The sequence below is a fragment of the Lagopus leucura genome, unplaced genomic scaffold (genome assembly GCF_019238085.1).
Source record: "Lagopus leucura isolate 7727_CA_CO unplaced genomic scaffold, USGS_WTPT01 Super-Scaffold_100009, whole genome shotgun sequence".
Lineage (NCBI taxonomy): Eukaryota > Metazoa > Chordata > Aves > Galliformes > Phasianidae > Lagopus > Lagopus leucura.
In genome coordinates this window covers 26487777-26509558 of record NW_024962266.1, presented here as the reverse complement: position 1 = coordinate 26509558, position 21782 = coordinate 26487777, and the positions used below count along the sequence as shown (strand labels likewise).

Here is a 21782-nt window from a genome sequence, read left to right as displayed (position 1 = left end):
AATTAACTGGAGGAACACGGTGCAATACAGCAATTCCTACCACAATGCACTCTGCAGCTGAGTATCTTAGAGGGAACTGCACATGCTAACAAATTAAGTGATACAGTCATCACCCTCTTTTTTATGGATGGGGAAAAGAGCGGACAGAAAGCTGAAACGGCTTGCCCAGGGGGGGCTCAGTCAATGCACAGCAGAGAAGGGGAGAGAAATCCAATCTGATTATGAATCCAGTACTACAGCCACCAGATCATTCTTCTCATCCTGACACAAATGCTGTTTAACACGAAAACTCCTTTGTGCTAAGGGACATTATCTGATAACAATCTTGCCCAACAAGGGAAAATAGCAAAGTTTTTCCGCATGCAGAATTGTGAACCTCAGAAAATGACATTTAGTTAAAAAAATGCTCTTAGCGATGATGGTGCACAGGATGGCAATATCTTAAGACTCCAAATGGGAATGAGGGCCACAGATTCTAATGCACAGATTCACTTATGATAGCAATAGAGCCCAACTGGCATGTAGTAAGTGGTGCTTTCTTTGGGCAATGAGATATCAAGCCCAGAAAATTGTCTGGCTTGAGAAAATATTGTTTTGTGTTTGTTACGGGATACCAACAAAAGATCAGATCTGAAATAAGATTGTAATTCTGGGGCTGTGTCTGATATTAAGGATGTGTTCTATTGGGATGGTTTTTTATGGAGGACAAACGAATCCTCCTAAACCTCGTGAAACCCATCTCCGTTGTGTCATCTCGCTGAGGAAAATGCTGGCTTTCCAAAGGGACGGGATGTGCAGCTGAAGTGCTCAACTCCCAGAGCACGCCTGGCCACCCAGTAGCGGCAAATCCCCAGTGTGCATCTCCAGGGGCTCTTCCTTCCTCGGACAGTGCTAATGTTCGTGTTTCGGTTAATGTTACAGCTGGAGAGTTTCACTGTTGCTCCGAGAATCATTAACCACCTTGTTGTGATTTTTAGCTCTCATTCCCGGGAGGCCATGCTGTATTGAACAGCTGCTCCTGGCTCCTGCACCCCTCAGGAGGGCCATATTCCAATTTTTGGTAGGGCCATAACTGTATTTTGTTTCTGCAGAGGGCTTTTTTTGCTAGACCAAAAAAGGGAAGGAGAATGGAGCAAATGCCAACCCTTTTCACTCCATTTCCTTGGGTGGTGGTGGCGGGGGGTGCTTCATTCTCCTCCACACAGCTAAGGAGAGAGTCTGGCCAAAATCTAACATCACTCCTCTCTTTGTTGCATAAGTGACTTTCCAATATCCTAGAGCTCTGCAGGGCAGTCAGCCATAACCCACAGACACTCCCGAACCGGTGCGCTCGAGCAGCCCGTCACCATGGAAAACACCTTTTTGTGCAGCTTTTATGAAACTCTGGTGAATCTGCACTTGCTGTTTGTAGGCTAATATTTAGTTAAGAAAAAATAAACACCAGCATAAATGGAGAGTTGGTACTGATTGACACACTGAATGATGTCCAGTGGGCCCTTACTGAAAGGCTAGGCACTTCGCATTGTCCTTCTCTTTATGTAGCCAGCCACTTCCACTGGCTTTAGTATGTATGCAATGGGGTTTTTTTCCTTAAAAAGCATTTCCTACAGTCTACTTTTCTGTAAAACTTGTCCCTAAATTAAATTATATGCTTCTTTACAACTCAATTCACTATTATCCAAAACCCTTGTTTCTTACCAGAAGGAAGATGCATGCCTGACTATGTACAGAGCTATATGTTTAGATATCAGCGTAGCTAATTAACAAACAGTAATTATTTTCCTAATCCTTTGTTTAAATACCATTAACTAGCCACTCTTGAGAAAACCTCCATTCCCAATTAATGCGGCAGCTGTCTGCTGAACACTGAGCCACAGTGACCAGCCTGAGCCGACACCAATGGCGGTGTTCTGCTAACTTCAGTGGACCAATGCCAATTTTTATGCCAGCTGAGAATCAGGCCAACAGGCCTTTAGCTTGTTTACATGATCACAGTATCACAAAAAAATCGGTATTAAGGTTACTGCCGAAATGATGTTGGGATTTTTTTTTCCTTTTAGACACCACACACTGCCAGTAAACTGAGTCACAACTGTGATGACAAATATACATTGACCTACTTTCGTTTTTCCCAGTTCTGAAGACCAGGAAATAGTAAGGCATTGCTGACTCTATGAAGTGATAACATGACTAAACATTAACCTTTCAGATTCTGCTGCTGCATCTTAGTGACAGGCCTTAAAAGATGGTATCTCCCGTCAGAAAGCATCAAAACTTCCTGATAGCACAAGTGTTGGTCTAAGGTCAGAAAGAGGAGTGGAGGGGAGGGAATGAATCAATTGCTTGTTTCAACGCAAATTTGCTGATCAGTTCTAGAAGTCCTGATTCTAGAAGATCACATTCGCAATCTTACCAGACTGTCTCATACTAAAACCCATTTGATTTTCTGAGCAAGCTGGGGCATCTTGCTCAGTTTGCGGTTGCGTACTTTTGCAGAGCAGAAGGCAATGCAAAGCTCTAAGAACGACTGGGTTTATAAAACGCCCCACGGAACCTGAGCAAATCTCCTGAACAGGATAGAAAGGTTTGAAAGTTTCAGCTTCACACGTTCTGAATAGTGAATCCCTCTTTTTGCATCGAGCAGCAGTTGCATATAGCATTTAAATAATAAGCCTGAAAAGCACACAAAGGGATTTGCTCTTTCGATTAGATTGATTTTTGTTTGTGGATGTTATTTGGACACCCTTCACTGTGGAACAAGTCCCCTACAGTTGCCATTAAAGCATTGAAAGCTTCCCTTTTGTTTTTAAATGTCAGTTTGAGCATAGCTTCATTAAATCATTTCACAATTAACTCCCTGCACATCCAGACTTTTTTAAAACATCAAGCCCAGCTGAATTGCATTTGTTTCCCAGCAGAGTGAGTCCAAAGTGGTATCCTCAAGTGTGTATCCAGGAATTTGTATATTTGACTTGTGGCTACACAAAATACATATGGGAGCCGTGTGGGTGGTGGAGAGAGGATGAAAGCTTTCTCCCTGGGCCTAAGAAATACCATAGCTTGCCCAAAACGCAGGGCTCGGGAACCACGTCGTACGGGAAAGACGTCTGGGTTAGTCTAAGAAGACTTATTCCCAAAAGAACTATAAATGAACAGAACTCAAAAGAGTTGTTAGTTTAGACAGTATGTGTAAGCATTAATGCTTTCTGTGAGGCTGTCTGATTTCTGCGTAGTATCTAAGCTCTAAAGTCTGTTCTCGAGATACCAAACTGCCTCCTCGTATCTATAAGGTCCCAGCTTCGTGACCTAACTTTGCTACAGGCTTTGATTTCTCTTGCAGGTAGTTATGTGAAATGCCAACAAAATCAGAGACAAAACCACGACCTTCAGCTAACTCTCTTCTCACTGATAAAAAACAAGCTAAGAGTTTGGTCACTCATACAGAGAGCAGAGAGCTGCACTATGACCTCCGAGCTAGTCCAGTCCTCATCTCTGACCAGGAGATAGAGGACGACGGCAGCATGCTGTGTGCTGCTGTCAGCCCTTGCTTCCCGCTGCGTCTATACTTACTTGGAGAAGTGGGAGAGGTGGCCCCTCCTTCTGTTGATGTAGTTGGAGGTTTTGTGTCTGGCACTGGCAGAGGCACAGGCCTAGCCATTGGTGGCGGAGGTGGTGGTGGCAACATTGGGGTAGGAAGGAATGGATTGTGCACCTTGCCTTGGCTGCTACCATTGGGCTGCCGAAAAACAAGCAAACAGACAGAAATTATACTAAAAACCAGCTATTTGGAACCTCCAATAATAACAGTCCAGTTTCAAACTATGTGCACTATATTTACAATTACTTTAGAAAAGAGGTGGCAAAGAGAGCTGTTTCTAATTCTCCATTGATTTCAAGGAACATTGTTTCAAGCCCTGTGAACCCTGCGAAACTACGGAAATTCTCACTGTTAAACACGTATCCTAGTAGCAGTGGGTCTGAAGTGCTCTGGATTAAATCCTACCACTCTTTACCTTTCCTGCAGCCCCTCACTCATGCTTAGCAAGCGTTTTGGCAGTATTTTCAACCCCTTGCATGTCCCATATCTGTGCCTCTGCTACACCCTTAGGATATCAGTGCCTAGGACTCGAGTGTAAATTTCTTAAAGATATTGCTCATTAAAAGGAAAAATAAGCATTTCTGGTGGTCTTAAAAGTCACGCTGATATCTTATTACAGGAAAAATGAATGTGTGTGCACTGGAGTAACTGCACTCCCACATCCCTTCTGAGTTAGCGGTGGTGCAGCTCGCAGGTTAGTAGCCGTTACGATTCCAGGGAGAAACAGCTGAACTTAGAACTGCCTCATTCTGCACATTAGGAAAAATCCCTCTGTGTATTCAGGCTGCGATGTGGTCAGTCCCAGGCGGAACGGGCCCAGCCGTGTGAGTGCTGGCTTTCAATTAATCATCTGAAAAACCTGTCCGTACGTGAATGCTCTCTCAAGCATCACAAAATCAAGAAGAGGCCTTGGAAAAACAATGCCACCCTTCCCCCTTCCACGTTGTGGCATTTACGTTTTAATACAGCCTGGACACTTGAAAACCATATGCAGAGAGATGCCAAATGCCGTCATAAAGAGAAAGTAGGACAGCCCGTGAATCAGGTGTTCCATTTTAGTGACAAAAATGAGATCACTTTCGACGGCACTCTGCAAATTGATCTCAGTGCAGTTCTTCTGGCTCTGAGCATTTGCTTTTCCGTCGATGATAAAAGCTCGGCTTTAAACAGATCCATATTCTAAGTACTGCTAAATAAAATAATATTTTAATTCCTGTTAGGGTTTCCATTAGCCTGAATTACTGGGGACAAAACACTCATCCTGGCAAACACTTGGGACTTCATTTTCGTTTCACCTGCTTTGGCACTGACAAAAAGCCTTAAAGTTGCGTAGGTGCAAATCACACCCGTGCTAGAGCAAAAATGGTTTAGGGCATAAATAAAACTCCAATTCATCCGCATTTTACTTAGCAGCACTCCTACTGACTTCAAAGACTGCAGTTCCCAGTGTTTGCACTAAGAAGCAATCCTTCAGGGATATTTATTTTTCCAACATCCAGCACCATTAATAAACTAATATATTAGTGACATCTCTCAAACACTATCTTGTCTCACAATTAGGTCCCCTTATTTTGCCAGGAAGACCCCTGCTGTATGTCCATCGTGAGTGTGCTAACAGTTCATAATGCTGAATGGTTTGGGATAAATTAAGCAAATGAATACTCAAGGAAAAAGAAAAGCACTGTATTGATTTGTTGTCTAGACATAAATGTATCTGCTAACATATTGCAGACATTATTCAAAGCCAGTCCTGGCTGGAATAAGTAGAGTCGGTTTTTCTGCTAGGGAAAGGAAAGCACCGAGGATAATATAGCTTATTAAATAAGTGTAATAAATTAGATGCTAACAATTAAACTAATTCTCATTAACGCTTTCAATCCTATGTACGTAAGAAAGAAACAGTCATTTTGTCAGTTATTACTTCATTGGCTGGAAAAAGTTGCAGGCATTACACTTCATGAAATATTCAGAGCATTATTTTAGGTATGATTTACATAAAATTTATAAATTCTGTACTTGACCGGAATGCTATTTCAATAATAGAAAGATGATTCACTTTATTTGATTAAAAAAATGAAAATGGTTACTTGAAGCTTTGGAACTCTGCTTAATTTTTCATAGAGATAAGGGGAAAAGATAACTGCTTACAGAAATAACAAACCATAATAAACTGTACTTTTAACATCTTGAGTTCAAGTACTGGTCAACTTGATCTAAAGTGCTATAAGGCAGTATTTTTTTTTTTTTTTAATGAACTTAGCTGATCTGAAACATCTGTTTCTCACCCTCCCTTTTCCTGCTCCTTCCCCCAGCTCGCTCTCCCCTGAACTTCAGAAATAATTAATAAAAATTATTCTGCCTTTATATTTTGTTAACCCTCGTTCCACTGGGGTTACAGTGCATGCAGCACAGCCATTTGTGGGGGGACCAGAAGGTCACTGTGTCGCTGCCTCCCCCGACACTTCAAGTTGAATTCACCACAATGCGGTCGAGAGGGTTTTGCTGCTCTGCTTTTTATTTTATTTTATCTTTTTACAATATTTTTTGCCACGGCAGCATTTGTTTTTCCTCCCAACGATAACTCCAGGTGTGCTCCTGTGAGCAACATGCTGTTAAAATCATCCCGTTAGCCCACGATTCATTTTACATAGGACAAACACTTCTGAAGAAATAAAAACGGCTTCCTTACATTTAGGAACCCCACCTGTCCAGCCTGCTGACCAGCGTCGGGGCAGACAAGTTGGACAAACTCTTTCAGAGTCTCCTGAGGATGATAGCGGATTGCTGGGTGTGAGAAGTATGGCCCAGGCTGTTGGATAATGGGTGATGTTGGAAAATGAAGAGTCGATGGTGTTGCATGTGGACTTGCTATAGGAAAGAAAACAAAGAAGTTATAGAGAGTTTTGCCTTTGGAAAAGAAAACAATTCAAATCTACCGTAGTCTTTTTTTTTTTTAAGCCTTTTTCAAAATGGTACCGTACTGCTTACACATCTGATCTTCACAATTAATATATCAGACCACATTGTGTCCTACGCTCACTCCATCCAGACCCTGGGAGCAAACGCAGCCAGATGTTCTAAAGGATTTGCTGGGTTTTTAGTGGACGTGGAGAAAGAAATCAGCAGCCCTTTGTGAATGTGAAAACTGTTCATCACTTTAAGAGCAGCCCCAATCAATCAGGCAATAAAAAATGTATTTGGGAAATTAGGGTTGATTTAATTGGCATTTCATGTAACTTGGATTTGCACATAGGAATCCATTTGGTATTGTACCGTAAATGGTTGGTAATTTAAAGATGCTCTAACACTTCTTGTTGCTTTTTTTTCCATCTCGGTTTAGGAACATTTATTTTAAGTAATCTGTTTTCATCTAATGAACATGCACAAAGTGGCAAGATCATTTTGAAAATTACATTTACATTACTCCTGAATAATGTTAGGCTCAAATCTTCCACAAGCCTCCAGCCTGCACTCATGGATGAGGTTTAATTTGGTGAATTTATAGGCCAACGAGCCGGCCATGAAAAAGAGAGCTGAAAAACGTGCTGGAGTGAAGGTACAGAGTGTAATGCACGCGAGCCCATTGCCAATGACAGATTTTACCTCGGCCGATTCCAGCAGAGCTACAAGTGCAGCTGAAGGCAGACTTATGCTCTCCTACCTCATGTGGCACCCTCGTCCTTTGAGACAGACTGGGCTGCACCCTTGTTAGTCAACAGTGCTTGCCACTGCTCACCATCACCACGAGGCAGCGACGCTGCTGTTCACAGCACTGTGATTTTCCCTTTCCCCTATAAAATGGGAATTCACTCTCTTTACAATGGCCAGCTGATGGGCTGAGCACAAGCTCCTCCGTAAATCACAGTTTATTTCTCACCCTGCAGTGATCACTGTATCCCTGTGCTCCCTTCGTGCTGTCCTGGTAGTCCTTCAGGGCTGTCAACGTGCATTTACTGCACTTGTTCACCACGCATACCCCGTTAGATAAAGGCTGAGCAAGGCAGGCAATGTCCTACAGAAACTTGCGTGTTGGCTTTCTACTAAGTTAAATACACAAGGGGACAACAAAAGCCTTTGGCACTTTTGGAACAATTGCAGAGATGCAGGAAAGTTAACCAATCAAATACAGACAAGCAAACACCACTGCATGACAAATGTCATGAAAAAGCTTCACATGAGTAAAAACTGAAATCTGCTTCTTAGTCTTGATCATCACCACTTTGATAACATGACACTTTACTATAATTTTGTTCTTAGCTTGCTAAGCCATTAGTAAAATCAGAGCCTGAAGATGTGTATAAAACACATCCTCAGAGACAGCAGCAAGGAATCCTACTGCTTTACCCTATAAGCTTTCATTAAGGGTTGGATGGGCAGCACTGCTAATCCCACCTTTTTACCCAACAAGAATGGTTGCCTCAACACCCATGAAAAAGAGCTGCACTCGTGTCTGTGTGCTGACATGGGATGGACACAAAGCTGGGGAATGCTCACAGCTACCCCACGGCCAAGGCCAACATCTGAGTGCCCAGCCTGCTCAATCTGTCTGCACTGCTGTGAGTTGCTCTCTCTTCTTGTTTGCATGTTTTACAAACACGGTGAGCTATTTCTTACTCACTTCAAAACTAACAGGCTTTTTTCCCCTGTTTTATTATAGCATATCCAACAAGCCTTTGGAAAAATAATCCAAATCCTCAAAGCTCCTAAAAGAGGAGATTTTAAGACCCAAAGCTTCTCTTGAGTATGCTCTTAAGACTAAAAGCAATGTGAAATTCACCTTAGTAAATGTCTGCCATCCAAGCTTGCTGTCCCAGACACAGCGAGAACCAAGCAGAAGGAATGGAACCAAAAGAACCATTCCACTCATCAGTTCAGACCTCTGCCTTCAGCCAGCACTCCCTGCAGGTCCACAATTCCGCCCAAGGCCACTGAACTCCCTGACATTCACCCCCAGGTGTAGCTGCTATAATGGCACTTAAGTCATACTCGTTTCACAGGTATGAATGCATCGTCACCTCCCGGCAGCAACATTCATTTCAGAGCTTGTCAAAATATTTTGCCTTGAGTATTTGTTCAGCAGAAGCTGGTGGGAAGCATTTTGATGACTACAACAGAATTTTTGTTAGCATACATTTCTGTCTGTTTGGTGTAAAACAATTTTTTTCTCTTCCCTTTTATCTCCATTCATATCTCCTCCCTTTCTTCTATGCCAAAGGAAAGATGAAGGATGTAGATAAATGTGAGAAGTGAAGGTTTGCATGGAAAACATCTAATTAAGTAACAAATACCTTGTGATGTTTTTCAATATTTATTAAAAGAAAAGAATCATCTTAGCATCTAGTCTGCCCATGCCATATGAAACTATTGCATAACTGCCCTGTGTACACATCTGAGAACAAATATGTTCCCTTTCATCTGCTGAGTGAAAAGGAGAAAGAAATGCTGCTTCAGTCCAACAAGAAGGAGTGAAAAATGGTACCCAGGGAACAAGAAATTTTGAGACCACGCCGTATTTAATTTTTCCAAGGTTTGGTTCTGCAAATGATAATTTTGAAAGTGAAAATGTTCATAGACATGGAAGTAGTAGGTCTTAGCTGCCTTTGACCTCTGCAGCATGTCAGTGTAGAAAACAAAGTGGAAACCATTTGTCAGTGGTCTTCCTGAAGACAGAGAGAAGCAAAAGGAATGCAAAAGTGACTGGCAATAATTCACAACAGTAAAGTCCTGCAAGAAGGAGAAAGTGGCTCCTCTCTCGAATTTTGGCCAGCTCTGCAGCCTCGAGGAGCTTCCTGCTGGTCCTAGAAAAGATTGGGATCAAACAGGGACCAAACAGGCACCAGTCCTCTGTCTGGGCCAGATTTGGGTTCCTTTTCTCAGCATAGATGGATTGATTTAAGACATGATGGAATAAGGAACTCCAAAAGGTTTGGTTTTGCAGCCTCTGACTGGAAAATACCCAATTTCTCAAGCAGCAGTAGGAAGGGCTGCTTGTTAAGAGGAAGAATCTACTGCCATTGAATGGATCAACAATGGAAGTGTGTCTGCCTTTAACTAGAGAGAGGGAATTGAATGCCAAAGGCCAAGAACTGCAGCTCATATATAGACAACTAGATGATCTTATAGGTCGTTTCCAACCTTGTGATTCTATGAACTACTCTGATGGGTGGTTGTGGGCACTCACTGTGGTGTACAAAGCCAGCCTTTCCAGCAGGTGCCGAGGGCCATAACACAACCGTGTTTCCGAACACACAGATCCTCACAAACATTTTTAATCAAATCAATTGATTCGTTGTTATTTCCTCTAGTCCTCCTAAAGGTCATTTTAGTCACAATTCACAGAAATGCTTGACAAAAATTCTGAAGTCACTCCATCTTCAAGCCATGACTAGAGTGATGTGAATTTTTCTGCATACAGGAAGGGGCTGTAGCTACTTATATGCTTCTGATGGGCAATTACAAGTCTCAATCGGTGACTGTAAATTCCTTGAGATCTTCAAATGGAAGATAAAACAGATCTTTGTCTATTATTTATTTACTTATTGACTTATTATTTATGTATCCCTAAGCAGCTCCACACTGCCAAACCGTATTTCTCTCGGCGTCTTTCAGCTTGTGACATTTATATTTTATTACTGACCTCACTAAATGACATAAAATATAAGTCCTACCACCTATGAAAATAAGTGTACTCCAGCTCGGAGCTTCACTTCTACCTACTGTAGGTATGGAGGAGTTGGACTATCTGGTGTTATTAAATCTGTTATTTGGGTGGGGAGGGGCTGGCGGCAGGAATTCTCCTTCCATCTCAAGGCAAGCATAAATATTTCAAAGCACACATGATTCTAATTCCATTGAAGCTCACTCGAAACATCCTGACTTTTTATTGCAAATGAGATGATAATGTATGGTGGCCTGCAACAGATATACCAGTATTTTAATACTACTGCTATTGGGCCAAGTAATTACGCAGTACAGCTGTTGCATACTATACTGGATTTTTGAGCATTTTATGAGTTTGTGGTGCCGCGCTGCATAAAATAAGAGGGTTTCTCAGCATCTTTCCCTGCAGCAGTCCCACTAAAGACCCATGGGATCCTTTCTCCCATGAGCACCGGCTGATGTGGCAAAGGGACTTTGTGGTCACACCTGCAGCGCTCGCACTTCTCCACCAGCGCAGTCTAACATATGGGAAAGACATACTGATCCATTCACCTTCCATCTCCTCTTCCAAAAATCCTTGCCAAGCCCCTTCGCATCCAGATGATTAGGATGAAACTCCTTTTTTCATAAAGTCGTCTGAAGTCAATAAAGGGGTCGTTCTGTGTTGCCTTCTCCCAGCTGGGAAAAGACCCTGCACTCCTCACCTGTTCAAGGAGTTAGAGGTCTGGGGATGCAATCCCACTGTCCCTTCAGTGGGCCAGCTTTGCTAGGGCGCAGTGAGGAGATACCTCCTGTGTAAAGTGATGGTTAAGTTTACTAACAGCTCATTAAAGATTGATCAGTCTTCCTAGAAATAGTAACATTATAATCATAATGAAACAGGATCGCTTCTATCAGCCTGTTTTTGAGCCCATCATAATTGGCTTCATTACAATTAAGAAAGTATTTTTTTTTTAAAGTCATTTCCCTGGAAATGTGATGGAACAGTTTGTTCTGCTAGATATTTCCACTTCAGGCTTCTAGGTTGCTTTAACTCCCTGCATGCTGCAAGCCTTCTGCTAGCATTTAAGTGATGCAAGTGCCAGTTCAAATTATGCAAGATGTATCCCACCCTTTGTACCCCAAAGGTACTTACTCTCAAAATTGACCATATTAGAGGACTAATTGGCTAAGCCACCATGCTGGCTGATGTGAAATGCTTCCAAGCACCATGAAACAGCTGTGTTTATCGGAAATATGAAGAGTGACTTTTTAATAAGGAGATCTGGCAATAATCCAAATTTGTTGAAAGGAACTTACACTTCTGTGTATAATACAATGCAAGAGGTGAAGAATGGAAGCCTAAAACAATAGCTTTAAGTCCAGGGATTTTTTGTGATTAAAGCAGTTACCCAAACAAGAAAAAAAAATCATTAAGAAAGTTGGTCTGGGAGTTGCAGAAGTTCTGAGAGAATTCATTACCTGCTTTTCAATCTCAATGGGAGCCGAGTCCCTGTAACTCCTTCAAAGCTTTCTGAAAGTCCCCATTTTTCTCACTGCCCATTAGAAATAGACTTTAGGGTGATAAATGTGGAGCAGTCTCGCATTCACGGTAGCAAGGACTTGTCTTCAACATGGAGCTGCTGAGGATAGAAGTGAGCAGAGCAGGACCAGCCCTGTGAGGGGAATTCAGATCGGTGGAAAACATGCGTTGCTTTGGTCCCGTAATGCAGCAAGAGGCACGCAGACGTAGCTGGAACATTCAAACTGTAATGGAAGTAGCTGGCTGGTGTGAGAAGACAAATAGCCTAAATGTGATGGATGGAAGGTCTGTCCCCGCCCATGGACGTCAAGAAGAAGGACTGAACTGCAGAGCGCTCATCTCTCAGCCCCTGAAGTCAAGTGCAGATGGTTGGCTGAAAAAACAGATCCACAGTGACTGCGAGTCGGGCCGCCTATCTGCCCCTTTTTGCTGCTTTGAAGACCAAATTGTGTAAGGCACCTGGACCCTTTGTTCAGGAAATTAGAGATTTTGCAGCAGCAAGTGGGAGGCAGAAGGACATTCTGCCCACAAGCTCCTAGCAAAAGGAGAACAAGTTTAAAGCTGTGTTTGGGCACAGGGCTTATTGGTGTACAAGCTGCTTTTGAAAACCTGTAGAGCTGAACTGAGTGCTGGGTTCAGATTCTGGCACAGGCAGGGGGCCACTTAACTTGGCTATTTTGAGCAGATTCTTTAAAAACATGTCAGCTTTCTCTTACTTTGGGGAGACCATAATGCTAAACACTGATCACATGGGTGGAGGAATAAAAATCATCTCTATCTAAAGCACTCCTCCTTCCCAACATAAAAGATAGAGGCAAAAAAAAAAACTTATTTAACCTATTTGTGGAATTCCTATTTCACATCAAATACTGGCAACTTTTGCATATTATTATTGGTTTTAATGCATACGATGCATTCACCTATATGAGATAAAAACTACAACTAGGAGAATGCATCATGTCTGTCTAATAATGAAATGCAGTTGATAAGTTTACAATAGAAATGTAAATTCTCTGAAAAACCACAACCTTTATGTGTGTGATGATATAATTCTGCTTTGATACTAAAAAGGGCATGGTAATGGAATCTGTGACTTTGGAGTGATATATTGCTGTTAAGTTAATAGGACTCCACATTCCCATTTCTAATATCAGTGTTTTTTCCCCCCTTTCATTCTGTAGATGGTAAGCTGATACTACATAAACATTGTTAAAGCTATAGTTCCACGCTACAGTAATTCACTTAACTTTAACATGATTTATGGTTCTGTCAATAGAGGAGGTTGAAAATCCAGAGCTCTCATGCTTAAACATGGGTTCCATATTTAAAGCAATAATGTGCTTTTTGTGTGTGTCTGAAGCTAAAAGAATTTTGCATAAAGCAGAGATAAAAATATTATAGTTCACTGCACTGTTTCAAGCATACAGTTTAACTTCACGGCTACATCAAAGAGGGCAAAGAATCTGAACGCCGAATTGGTAAAAGCATGGGTAACAGACTTTGGTCCTGCAGCACTTTATTTTATATTATTTTTTAGGGCTGCATGAAATCCTATTAGTATTTTTAACACTGCCCTTTTTTTTTTTTCTCTCTCTTTTTTTTTTCTTCTTCTCATTCTTTTGCTCAGTTAGATCAGCTGCTTTTGTCAGGATGCGTTTAAATCTGGGTCCACTGTGTTAATCACCCCCCATTCTTCTTTCTGGCACTTACCCTCCAGGCTATTTGCCTCTTTAGGAGATTAAGCGACCAAGTCATCTTGTTGCTCTAACATGTCCTCACTGGAGCAACATATTAACACAATTCCTCTGCAAAAGAGCCCTCTTTAGAAGTTTGCTGCAGGGATGACAAATTAACCCAGCATGGTGTCCCACACATCTATCTCAGTACAAATTATTAGTGTAATAGAGCTTTTAGTTATGCATTTATCTAGTAATTATTGAACGGTTATACAAAACGAAGCTGAGCAATCATGGCCCTTTATGAGGCAATCTCAGTGGGTGGCCTTACAGTTAATTTAGGATAGGACTGTCTAAGCAGTTCACTCGCACACAAATTAGCCGAACAGCCTGCTCCTTTAAATATTTCCTATGTCACAGGCTAACTCTTTACAATACAACAAAGGTAGAGTTTTAATTACACGGTTCCTGACTTTTGTTTAGCTGAAGCTTTAACCATTTGCAAGCCTTCCTCCCAGTCCTCCCCTGCCTGGGATATGGCAGTGGATGGGAGATTGGGCAGGGCATCCAGTAATTACTAAGCCCTGACCTTGAGGCCATCTGTTAGGAAACTGCTTTTCTTTCAGATTGCTCTTGCTTCGAAGTGAGGGAATGGAGAGAATCAAAACCTACACCTACGTGCTCAGTTAAAGCCAGGTGAGCCCTCCCTGTATCCTGACACTAACCTAGAGTGTGACTTGGCAATGGGCTGGGTTAGCTAATCTTTTGGTCAGTGGGATGCTATTTGGGGTTCTACTCCACTGCCGCACACATTCCTACCCTTGTGCCTCGGCTCCCTCCTCTTTGGTTGTCTTATATTAACATCCCTTGATCTGAGGTGTCCGTATCAGAATGGACTTCCACTGCTCTCTTCTTGTCCAAATGCAAATGAAAGTATAGAAGGCTGCTAAAGTCTGGCAGCTTTGAGGGCAGCCCTCAAATAATATGCAACGTGATATAAACAACTGTATATTAAAAAATGTCCTTTTGTATAGTCTTGGAATTAGCAGAAATTATCGTCTTGGTACGTGTGAAGTTGCCTGACAGGACAGCTAACAGCTACTGATATTTTTGATATTTTGGTGACCCAAGTGAGAATTTTGACAAAGAAGGGCACAATGTCTTCCCAGATTTTTGACAAGTTTCTGCCATGGAGGCACTAACAGAGAGCATCAACCTGTCAAATTTCCCTGGTAGACCTCATCCTGATAAAAATCTCAGTGGTTATGCTTATTATGGAGGAGATTACTGTAAAGGAAACCACTCCTCTAGTTGACTTTCATCCCTTCTTCTCTTTCTGCTCACACGCCTAATTACTTGGGTTTTTCCCTTTGTGCTGAATTTCTTGTCTTGTAACTGTGTTTCTCCTTCATTTATCTTCCTAACATACCATCTCATTCCTTTTTTTTTTTCTTTGCCTTTTCTTCCTTGCTTTTTGGCTTGCAGTATCTATGTTGTCATATTCTGTGGAAATGCATGAATGCTCCAGAGCACAGGCTGCTGTATATCCCAGATTTACAAGATCGTGGTTTAATTTAATGTTTCAGCCAGCTCCAGATACAAAGTCACTAGAGTGCAAGTAGCAATGCACGGAAACCTAAAATCACTTACGTTAATAATAATACTGCCACCTGTAGAATTTAAATACTTCACTGTCCAGTAAAGAGTTCAAGCAGGCTGAAGCTGATGCTGGAAAACTTTGTGTGAGGCCAGCAGAAGATGATGGCTTTGCAGTACTGGAGTGCTGAGGTGAGAAACAGCGGCCACCAGATCATCTATCTTGAAGGTATCAGAAGTACACTGCGTAGGAGAAAGCGATCTCTCTGCTCGAATTTTCAAGGCTTTGAAATACATTCTAAAACTGATAGCAGTGCTAAAGCCACCCTATAGGTGATCCATTTACCATCTGCCAGGCACTGAATCCTAACCATGCTGGTCCAGAGAAGACATATGGTGCATTCATAGAGTCATGCCCAAAAAACTGCCATCATCAAGTGAGGCTCCATGAATCACTTTGCTAGCTTAGCACCAAAGAAACTTGGATCTTACCACCATCTGTTGGAACTACTGAGGAGTCACTGAAGCATTGGCATCCATGCGCCAGCACTCACTGCACATCTGGTCCTATGGTCAGCCAGCTCAGATCCTCTCTGCTGGCTACTGCCCAGCTGGGCTGAGTACTGGCAGCAGCACCAATGCAGACAGGAAACTAGTGTACAGCCTTCCACAACACAGTGCAGTGCAGACGATTTCATGAGAACAGAGGTTTTCCAGCTGGTTCGTTGAATGGAGCATTTTACAGCAAAGAAATTCTCTTAATGATCTACGTTTTCTCCAAGTTTAGTTCCCGAGGTGGCTCACTGTGCGGATCACTGGGAAGGGCACTCCAGGATCCTGGGATATCCCCAGTGCTAAGATGTGCACTTTGTTCTACGACATGTTTGCAAGCGTGTGAAAGATTCAGGAATATTCCTGAGAAGTTACAAATCACTGGTTGTCAATGACAACACCTGCCATGAATAGTCCACAGCTTCTTCTCTGCCATCTAAGCTGATCGTGCTTTACAAATGCATCTCATATACACATCCAAGTGATAAACTTGCACAGACAAACATCAGAAGATTGAACCTTCTCGTAATCAGTCAGTTGGCTGAGGAGCTTACTCTGATGGTGACCTACTTATTCATGACTTTCCTTTCTCTGACATGCAGAGAATCTCTGCAGAATGAGGATTAAATCCAGCTTTCATCTTCCTGAAGACAACGCAGAATGACCTGTCATCAAGCGTTTACGTAATGCATATGCAGCCAAAGAGGAAGCAACATATGTGCACTACATTATTCCTATCATTACTGTAAAATCTACAAGTTCCAATAACTGATGGTGGATGTGAATTGCCCAAAGATGATATCCTCTTATATGATTGCGTTATGCTCCTTATGTTGCCACTTTTGATACCTGAAAAGCTTCTCTCTTCTGCTTACTGGCCTAAAGTACACTGAAGGGAATGGGATAAAGAACAAAGCTGGATTTGCAGAAAATAATCCACCTCAGCATATTACCCTCTACTAACAGAATGACTGTGGTTGAAGTGAAGTAAACACAGCCAATGTGCTGTGGAAGAAGAATACTGAAGAGACTCGTCCAGCAAAGACCAAAGAATGAGGTCTGGATCAAGATTTTTCAAGGATAATGACATTGAAAGAATTCCTGGACAGATTCAGAGACATTTTTCCTGAAAGCTGTGAAGACTTTTTTTGGTGAATAAGCATAAAATAGAAGAAGATACTCCTAACTGATGCTGCAGAAGAACATTATTGCTTAACCTATTAGGAAGAGTGATCATCAGAAAATACGTTACTTTTCTATGGAGACATCTCCTTCCAAGCAAACTGAATTTGTCAAAAAGATTCATCGTATCTGCTCTTTCACATTCTGGCAGTCTTGAAAGTTCTTCTCACGTAGCTGATCGGTATTCCCAGGTGCACAGAAAGTCTTGTGAAAACAGACCGTGGATGAGGCTTAAACAAGACCTCACCAGTGACACGTTTCCTCCCTGAATCACACAAAAATCCAAAATAGGGAGGGCCTAAATACTTACAAAGGCATTTAATGAGTGAGGTAAAACATAGCCAAATACAGAAAGGACCTATTAACTAATCAATTGACAATTCAAATCTAAAACGCTGAACTTCTAAAAGAGAGGAATTCAACGTCAGCTGATGTGCACCGAATATATTGTTAATGGAACATTCATATTATTCATACTTGTATCACCAATTATCAAGGCTTTTAAAAGACGATATATTTGCCAGATAACTCAGATCCACATTCCATGGGAAATCTGCATAGATCTTGGATGCCTAAATTCCTTCTGAGGGGCTAGGTGTGTCTCTCTCAAGATAATTAATTATCATGGGATTAACCACAATAAATCAAACTACATTAAGTAGGTTTCGCAAAGTCCTAATAACCGTGAGGTGCAATTCTGACCTCACTTCAACTTAGCGCAGCGCTACTGCTTCGCACCACATCACCTGGCACTGCGTAAAAAGGCTACTTGTGGTTCATGTTGTCCTCAGTAAAATCACACTTATGCCAAGGAGACCTTTCAAAACAATTTCTAGCAGGAATTGCTAATACGTTTTTTTATGCTTCACCATTCGACCAATTCCTTAATCTTCTCTAAACGAGACAAAATTCCATATCAGAAAGAAACATGCCACAGCCATTCACATCTATTTTTATATCTTCCAAAGAGGTTTGTAAGAAGATTCATTCATTTTTGTATGTTACTATGCCCAAGTGTCTTCCTTTTCAAATGTGAGCTGAGTACCGCATTTTGTTTTCTAGGTTAATGCAAATGCACCTTTCTAACAAAAATGTATAAGCACATCTGGACCCAGAGGACAGTCCTGTTACTTGAAAAGCAAGACGGAAGAGAACTATGAAGAAAACCAGCCAAAATATTGCAGGAACCAACTTCAAAGCAGTCCACTAATAAGGCAGTTCTTCAGCACACCAACACCAACAGCACGAGCACCAAATGACTTGCAGCAACAAAGCGAGAGTGTTGGAAGATAGGCATGGCTCAGAAGTGACTGATGAGTCCCTGTCTCGAGCAGCTACACAAGCAGAAGATACTCTACCTTCCCCACCCTCTTCAAATAAAAACCTGCAGCCCCCAGAAACCTGCATTTCCACCTTTGCAACTGCTGAACTGTCACCAGGAGTTGTACCAAACATCCCAGCCTCGCAAAACCAACCGGCCTCGACAACGACAACCTCCAGGTTCTGGAGCTCTGGAAGCACAGCCTAGCACTGAGTGTGTCACACGTGGCGATGACTTTCTGTGGCAAAGCTCTGGGACGCCGGGTGCTGTGGCTAATGTTTAAGCTGCCTGGGGGCTCTTGGGTTAAGCCTCACCTCTGGGTCCTGTAATGACAGGTCGATGGTGCTGTGTGAAAGCCGTTCCAAGGGAGGAGGTCTGCGAAGGCGAGGGACTGCTGAAACCAGACTTCTCTGACTTCTTTAATGCAGTTGGCGATGGCATTCCTGGCAAGAATGATTGATAAGTGCAATTTAATAATGCTAGGTCATGGAACGACAGCCTATGCATTGTGAAAGTGGGTGCAGAAGCAGCTAGATAAACTTAAAGGACAAACGAAATTGAATACAACAGCAAGCTGAAAGCTCACTTTTATTTATGGGATTTTTTGAGGCAGAAGTGGCCATGGTTTGCTGTGAGCAATGAGTACTAGAAGGCAGCCATATTTTTCTTTTAAATCTGAAATATGGATAAGATGCAGCTTATTATTGCTACTGAAACCTACTCTGCTTTATTTTTAGAAATCTGTAATAGCTGGAGCATTTGGATTTTTACAGGCTTTTTATGAGTTCTGTCTTTCACTTATGGTTCAATAGATTATTGCAAATGGATCTTTTAAATGTGCTGCAAGACTCAATGCACAACTCGAGAGTGAAGTTTTCTGAGTCCAAACCCTGCCATTCCTTATTCTGTTGACTTCAAAGGTATTTGAAAGTAATATATTTATGTGGTTTCCTTTTGCTTTCAAAAATTTTTAAAGGGTGAATGGTATTTGTGTTTTGATATTAGAAGCCACAGCGGAATTATTTCAGTTGTTATACTGCCTTGAACTATACCAAAGGCTTCCAATGAAAGGTAGAGTTAAGCTGCCAGTGGGTGAAACCTCTCCCACGGACAGGCAGAAATGGTGCAATGCTGCTCTGACTGTTCTGTTACACTCTCTGAGATCAACTTCTGCTGATATGACACCAATCTTGTGGCCCTTTTGGCTTCCACGTGGTACCAAATAAATTAATGGAATGAATATTGAGGCTCTGAAATCAGAGATTTTTTTTTTTTTTAAGTGTGATTTATGCTTAGATAAAAGAACATTGCAGCACATAGTTGAGGACGTATGTGTGTCCATATTATTAACTTTATTTTTATAGATATAGAAGCATATGGATATTCTCATTATCTGCACGTACTCTGAAAATAGATAATTTCCAATACGTACAGTACATCACACATTTTGCATATCCATAAGGATGTAGCAAAACAAAGTTGCAGAACTGTTGGGGGTCTCAGGTTAGAAAGCAAAAACTAAGATAACGTGGAAGTTGAACTTCCACCAGCAAAGCCACTCAACCTACTCTGTATTTTATAGAATTTAATTGTTAAAAATGGAAGAGAAAGGTCTGGACAATATTATCTCTGGACAGTATCATTAACTTTATATTTAATAACACTAGCTTTATAGTCCCTGGGACGTTGATTGCAATAAGCAGGAGCCTTCTTGTTCTTTATACACTGCTCTGCTGGGGTCTTAATGGTTTCAGTGAGGTTTTGCAGTTTATATTTCAGGAAGTTAAATAGTAAGGGAGTGGTTAGAGCTCCAGCGCTGTAATTACAGCTTTCTGTCTTGAAACTGTTTGCTACAAGGGTTTGCTGTTGTGAGGCTTGTTTCCTCACAGCAAGAGAAGTCAGATATATAATCTTTTAAAAATAAGAGTTTGAAATGGACAGAGATAAGAAAAATGCCAGGTTGGTTCATTTCACATTGCTCTAAAAGATTTTGGGGTAGGGACAAAAGCAGGAGAGTTGGTTCAGTTTGGGGCAAGTGAGAAAAGGAGGCTGAGCTAAGCTGTCTTCAGTGACATATTCCATTAGCTGTAATGAACTTCTGCTCACATGGCACATTGGCATTTAACTTTGTGGCTGCTCTTTTTTTTTGAGCATTCACATCCAGGACAAGGACACTCAAAAGAAATAAGGGTGATGTTGACCCTGATGTCCTTACAGTGGCGGAACTGGGGGAGGGAAACAGTAAACGGGTGCCACCCCACCTCTAAACACAAAATCAATGGGCAGTGGCAATATCTGTGCTCCTGGTGGTGGAGGAGCTGGGCTGCTGTGCTAAAAACCTGCCTGCATCTGAACCACGGCCTGGGGAAGGGGCAGGGAGATGTGGCCAAAAGCTGCAACACGTTTACGTGAATGCATCCAAACACTGAAACTTGAGGCACTGCAACAACAGTGGTGGATGACCTTGAAGTACGGCAGCGCTGAGCAGGGCTGGGAAGGGCTTTCGTAGGGTTGGGGCAGCAGCTGTCATAGGAAAATAGAGATTTTGATGTAACGCTACGTTGTGAAATGGAGCAGACATGCAAACTGAAGCACTGATTATTGGTTCCTACTTTTATTACATTTGTTTGTTATCATTTGTTCTGATTGCCATCGTTATTACTGTTGCTTTTTTTTTATTTTAATTTATTTCAGGATATTCTGAAATGTGTTGCTTTGGAACAGGCCAACTCTATCATGTTTTCATTTTGTTTGAGGTTTGTAATGACACATTTTATTGTGAGTGATCATATCCATCAGATCTCAAGAAAAAAATGGCTGCTTCCTAGTTCAGAAGAATATGCAAACAGGAGCTTAATTACATCACTTAATATTGACCAAGAGAAAGAAGAAGTTGAGCTTGCCAGCTCATTTCTAAAGCATGTTTTGTCCTTTAAGAGGGGAGGGTATGACAGAAAGTTAGGCAGTGCAAAGCAATTAGCATCATTCACATTTTATGTTGCGCTAGCATGGTGCTCTAGCAGCAAAATTCAAACATTCTTTGAATGGGTTAATAAAAGAAGAAATACAGTCGGCATGCAAGAGAAAGGTTTCCAAGAACAAGCCAAAATATGTCCCATTCTTCTAAATTTATCACAGCCATGTCACATTATCCTTGAGACTGCCAGGAATGTCAATTTTTTTGCAATTTTAAAAAAATATCTCATTTAGCACCATATGTTTGGTTAATGTGCCTGATATATCCTGCGTATTCTTTAGTCCATCCATTTCTAATACTCATTTTCTTTTTTCCCCCCTCACTGAGCCATATGTTACAACGCTGGTCATTCTATCGAAGCTCCTTTCAGGAGCTGGGAGCAAAAGCGAGCAAACTCGGGTTTAATCACCCAGAAAAATTTAAATCTGATTCTCCAGCTCTCGCTCTTAGGTAAGCAATCTCAACACTTCAGTTAGCTTTGTAGGTGCCCGGTGCCTATGGAAATCAGGCCACCTATGAGATACCGTGTTGTATATTAACAACTGTGAGGCAGGAACTAAATGGCTAAAGATAGAATTAGGTGTTTAATTTTTGGCACCCATGTATGAGACTCTTGGCTAGTTTTAAAGGTCTTCTGTTTCATACCTAATGAGTTTTAACACATTTAGTGGTCCCCAGCCCTCAGCTTCCCCTCCTGT

At 41.7% G+C, this 21782-nt stretch overlaps 1 protein-coding gene across 15 annotated transcripts in view; it reads right to left on the bottom strand.

The window, feature by feature from the left end:
• NFIA (nuclear factor I A) overlaps positions 1–21782 on the bottom strand; it is a 233890-nt gene that overhangs the window by 28393 nt on the left and 183715 nt on the right. For 6 of the 15 annotated variants that reach the window (XM_042873513.1, XM_042873516.1, XM_042873501.1 and 3 more), the window contains 3 exons: positions 18422–18550; positions 6288–6466; positions 3571–3736 (listed from right to left, as the gene is read on the bottom strand). In XM_042873513.1, the coding sequence (XP_042729447.1) occupies positions 3571–3736; positions 6288–6466; positions 18422–18550 (474 nt within the window). The remainder of the gene's footprint in view (positions 1–3570; positions 3737–6287; positions 6467–18421; positions 18551–21782) is intronic. The other 9 variants (XM_042873504.1, XM_042873507.1, XM_042873510.1 and 6 more) reach the window with 6 other exon arrangements.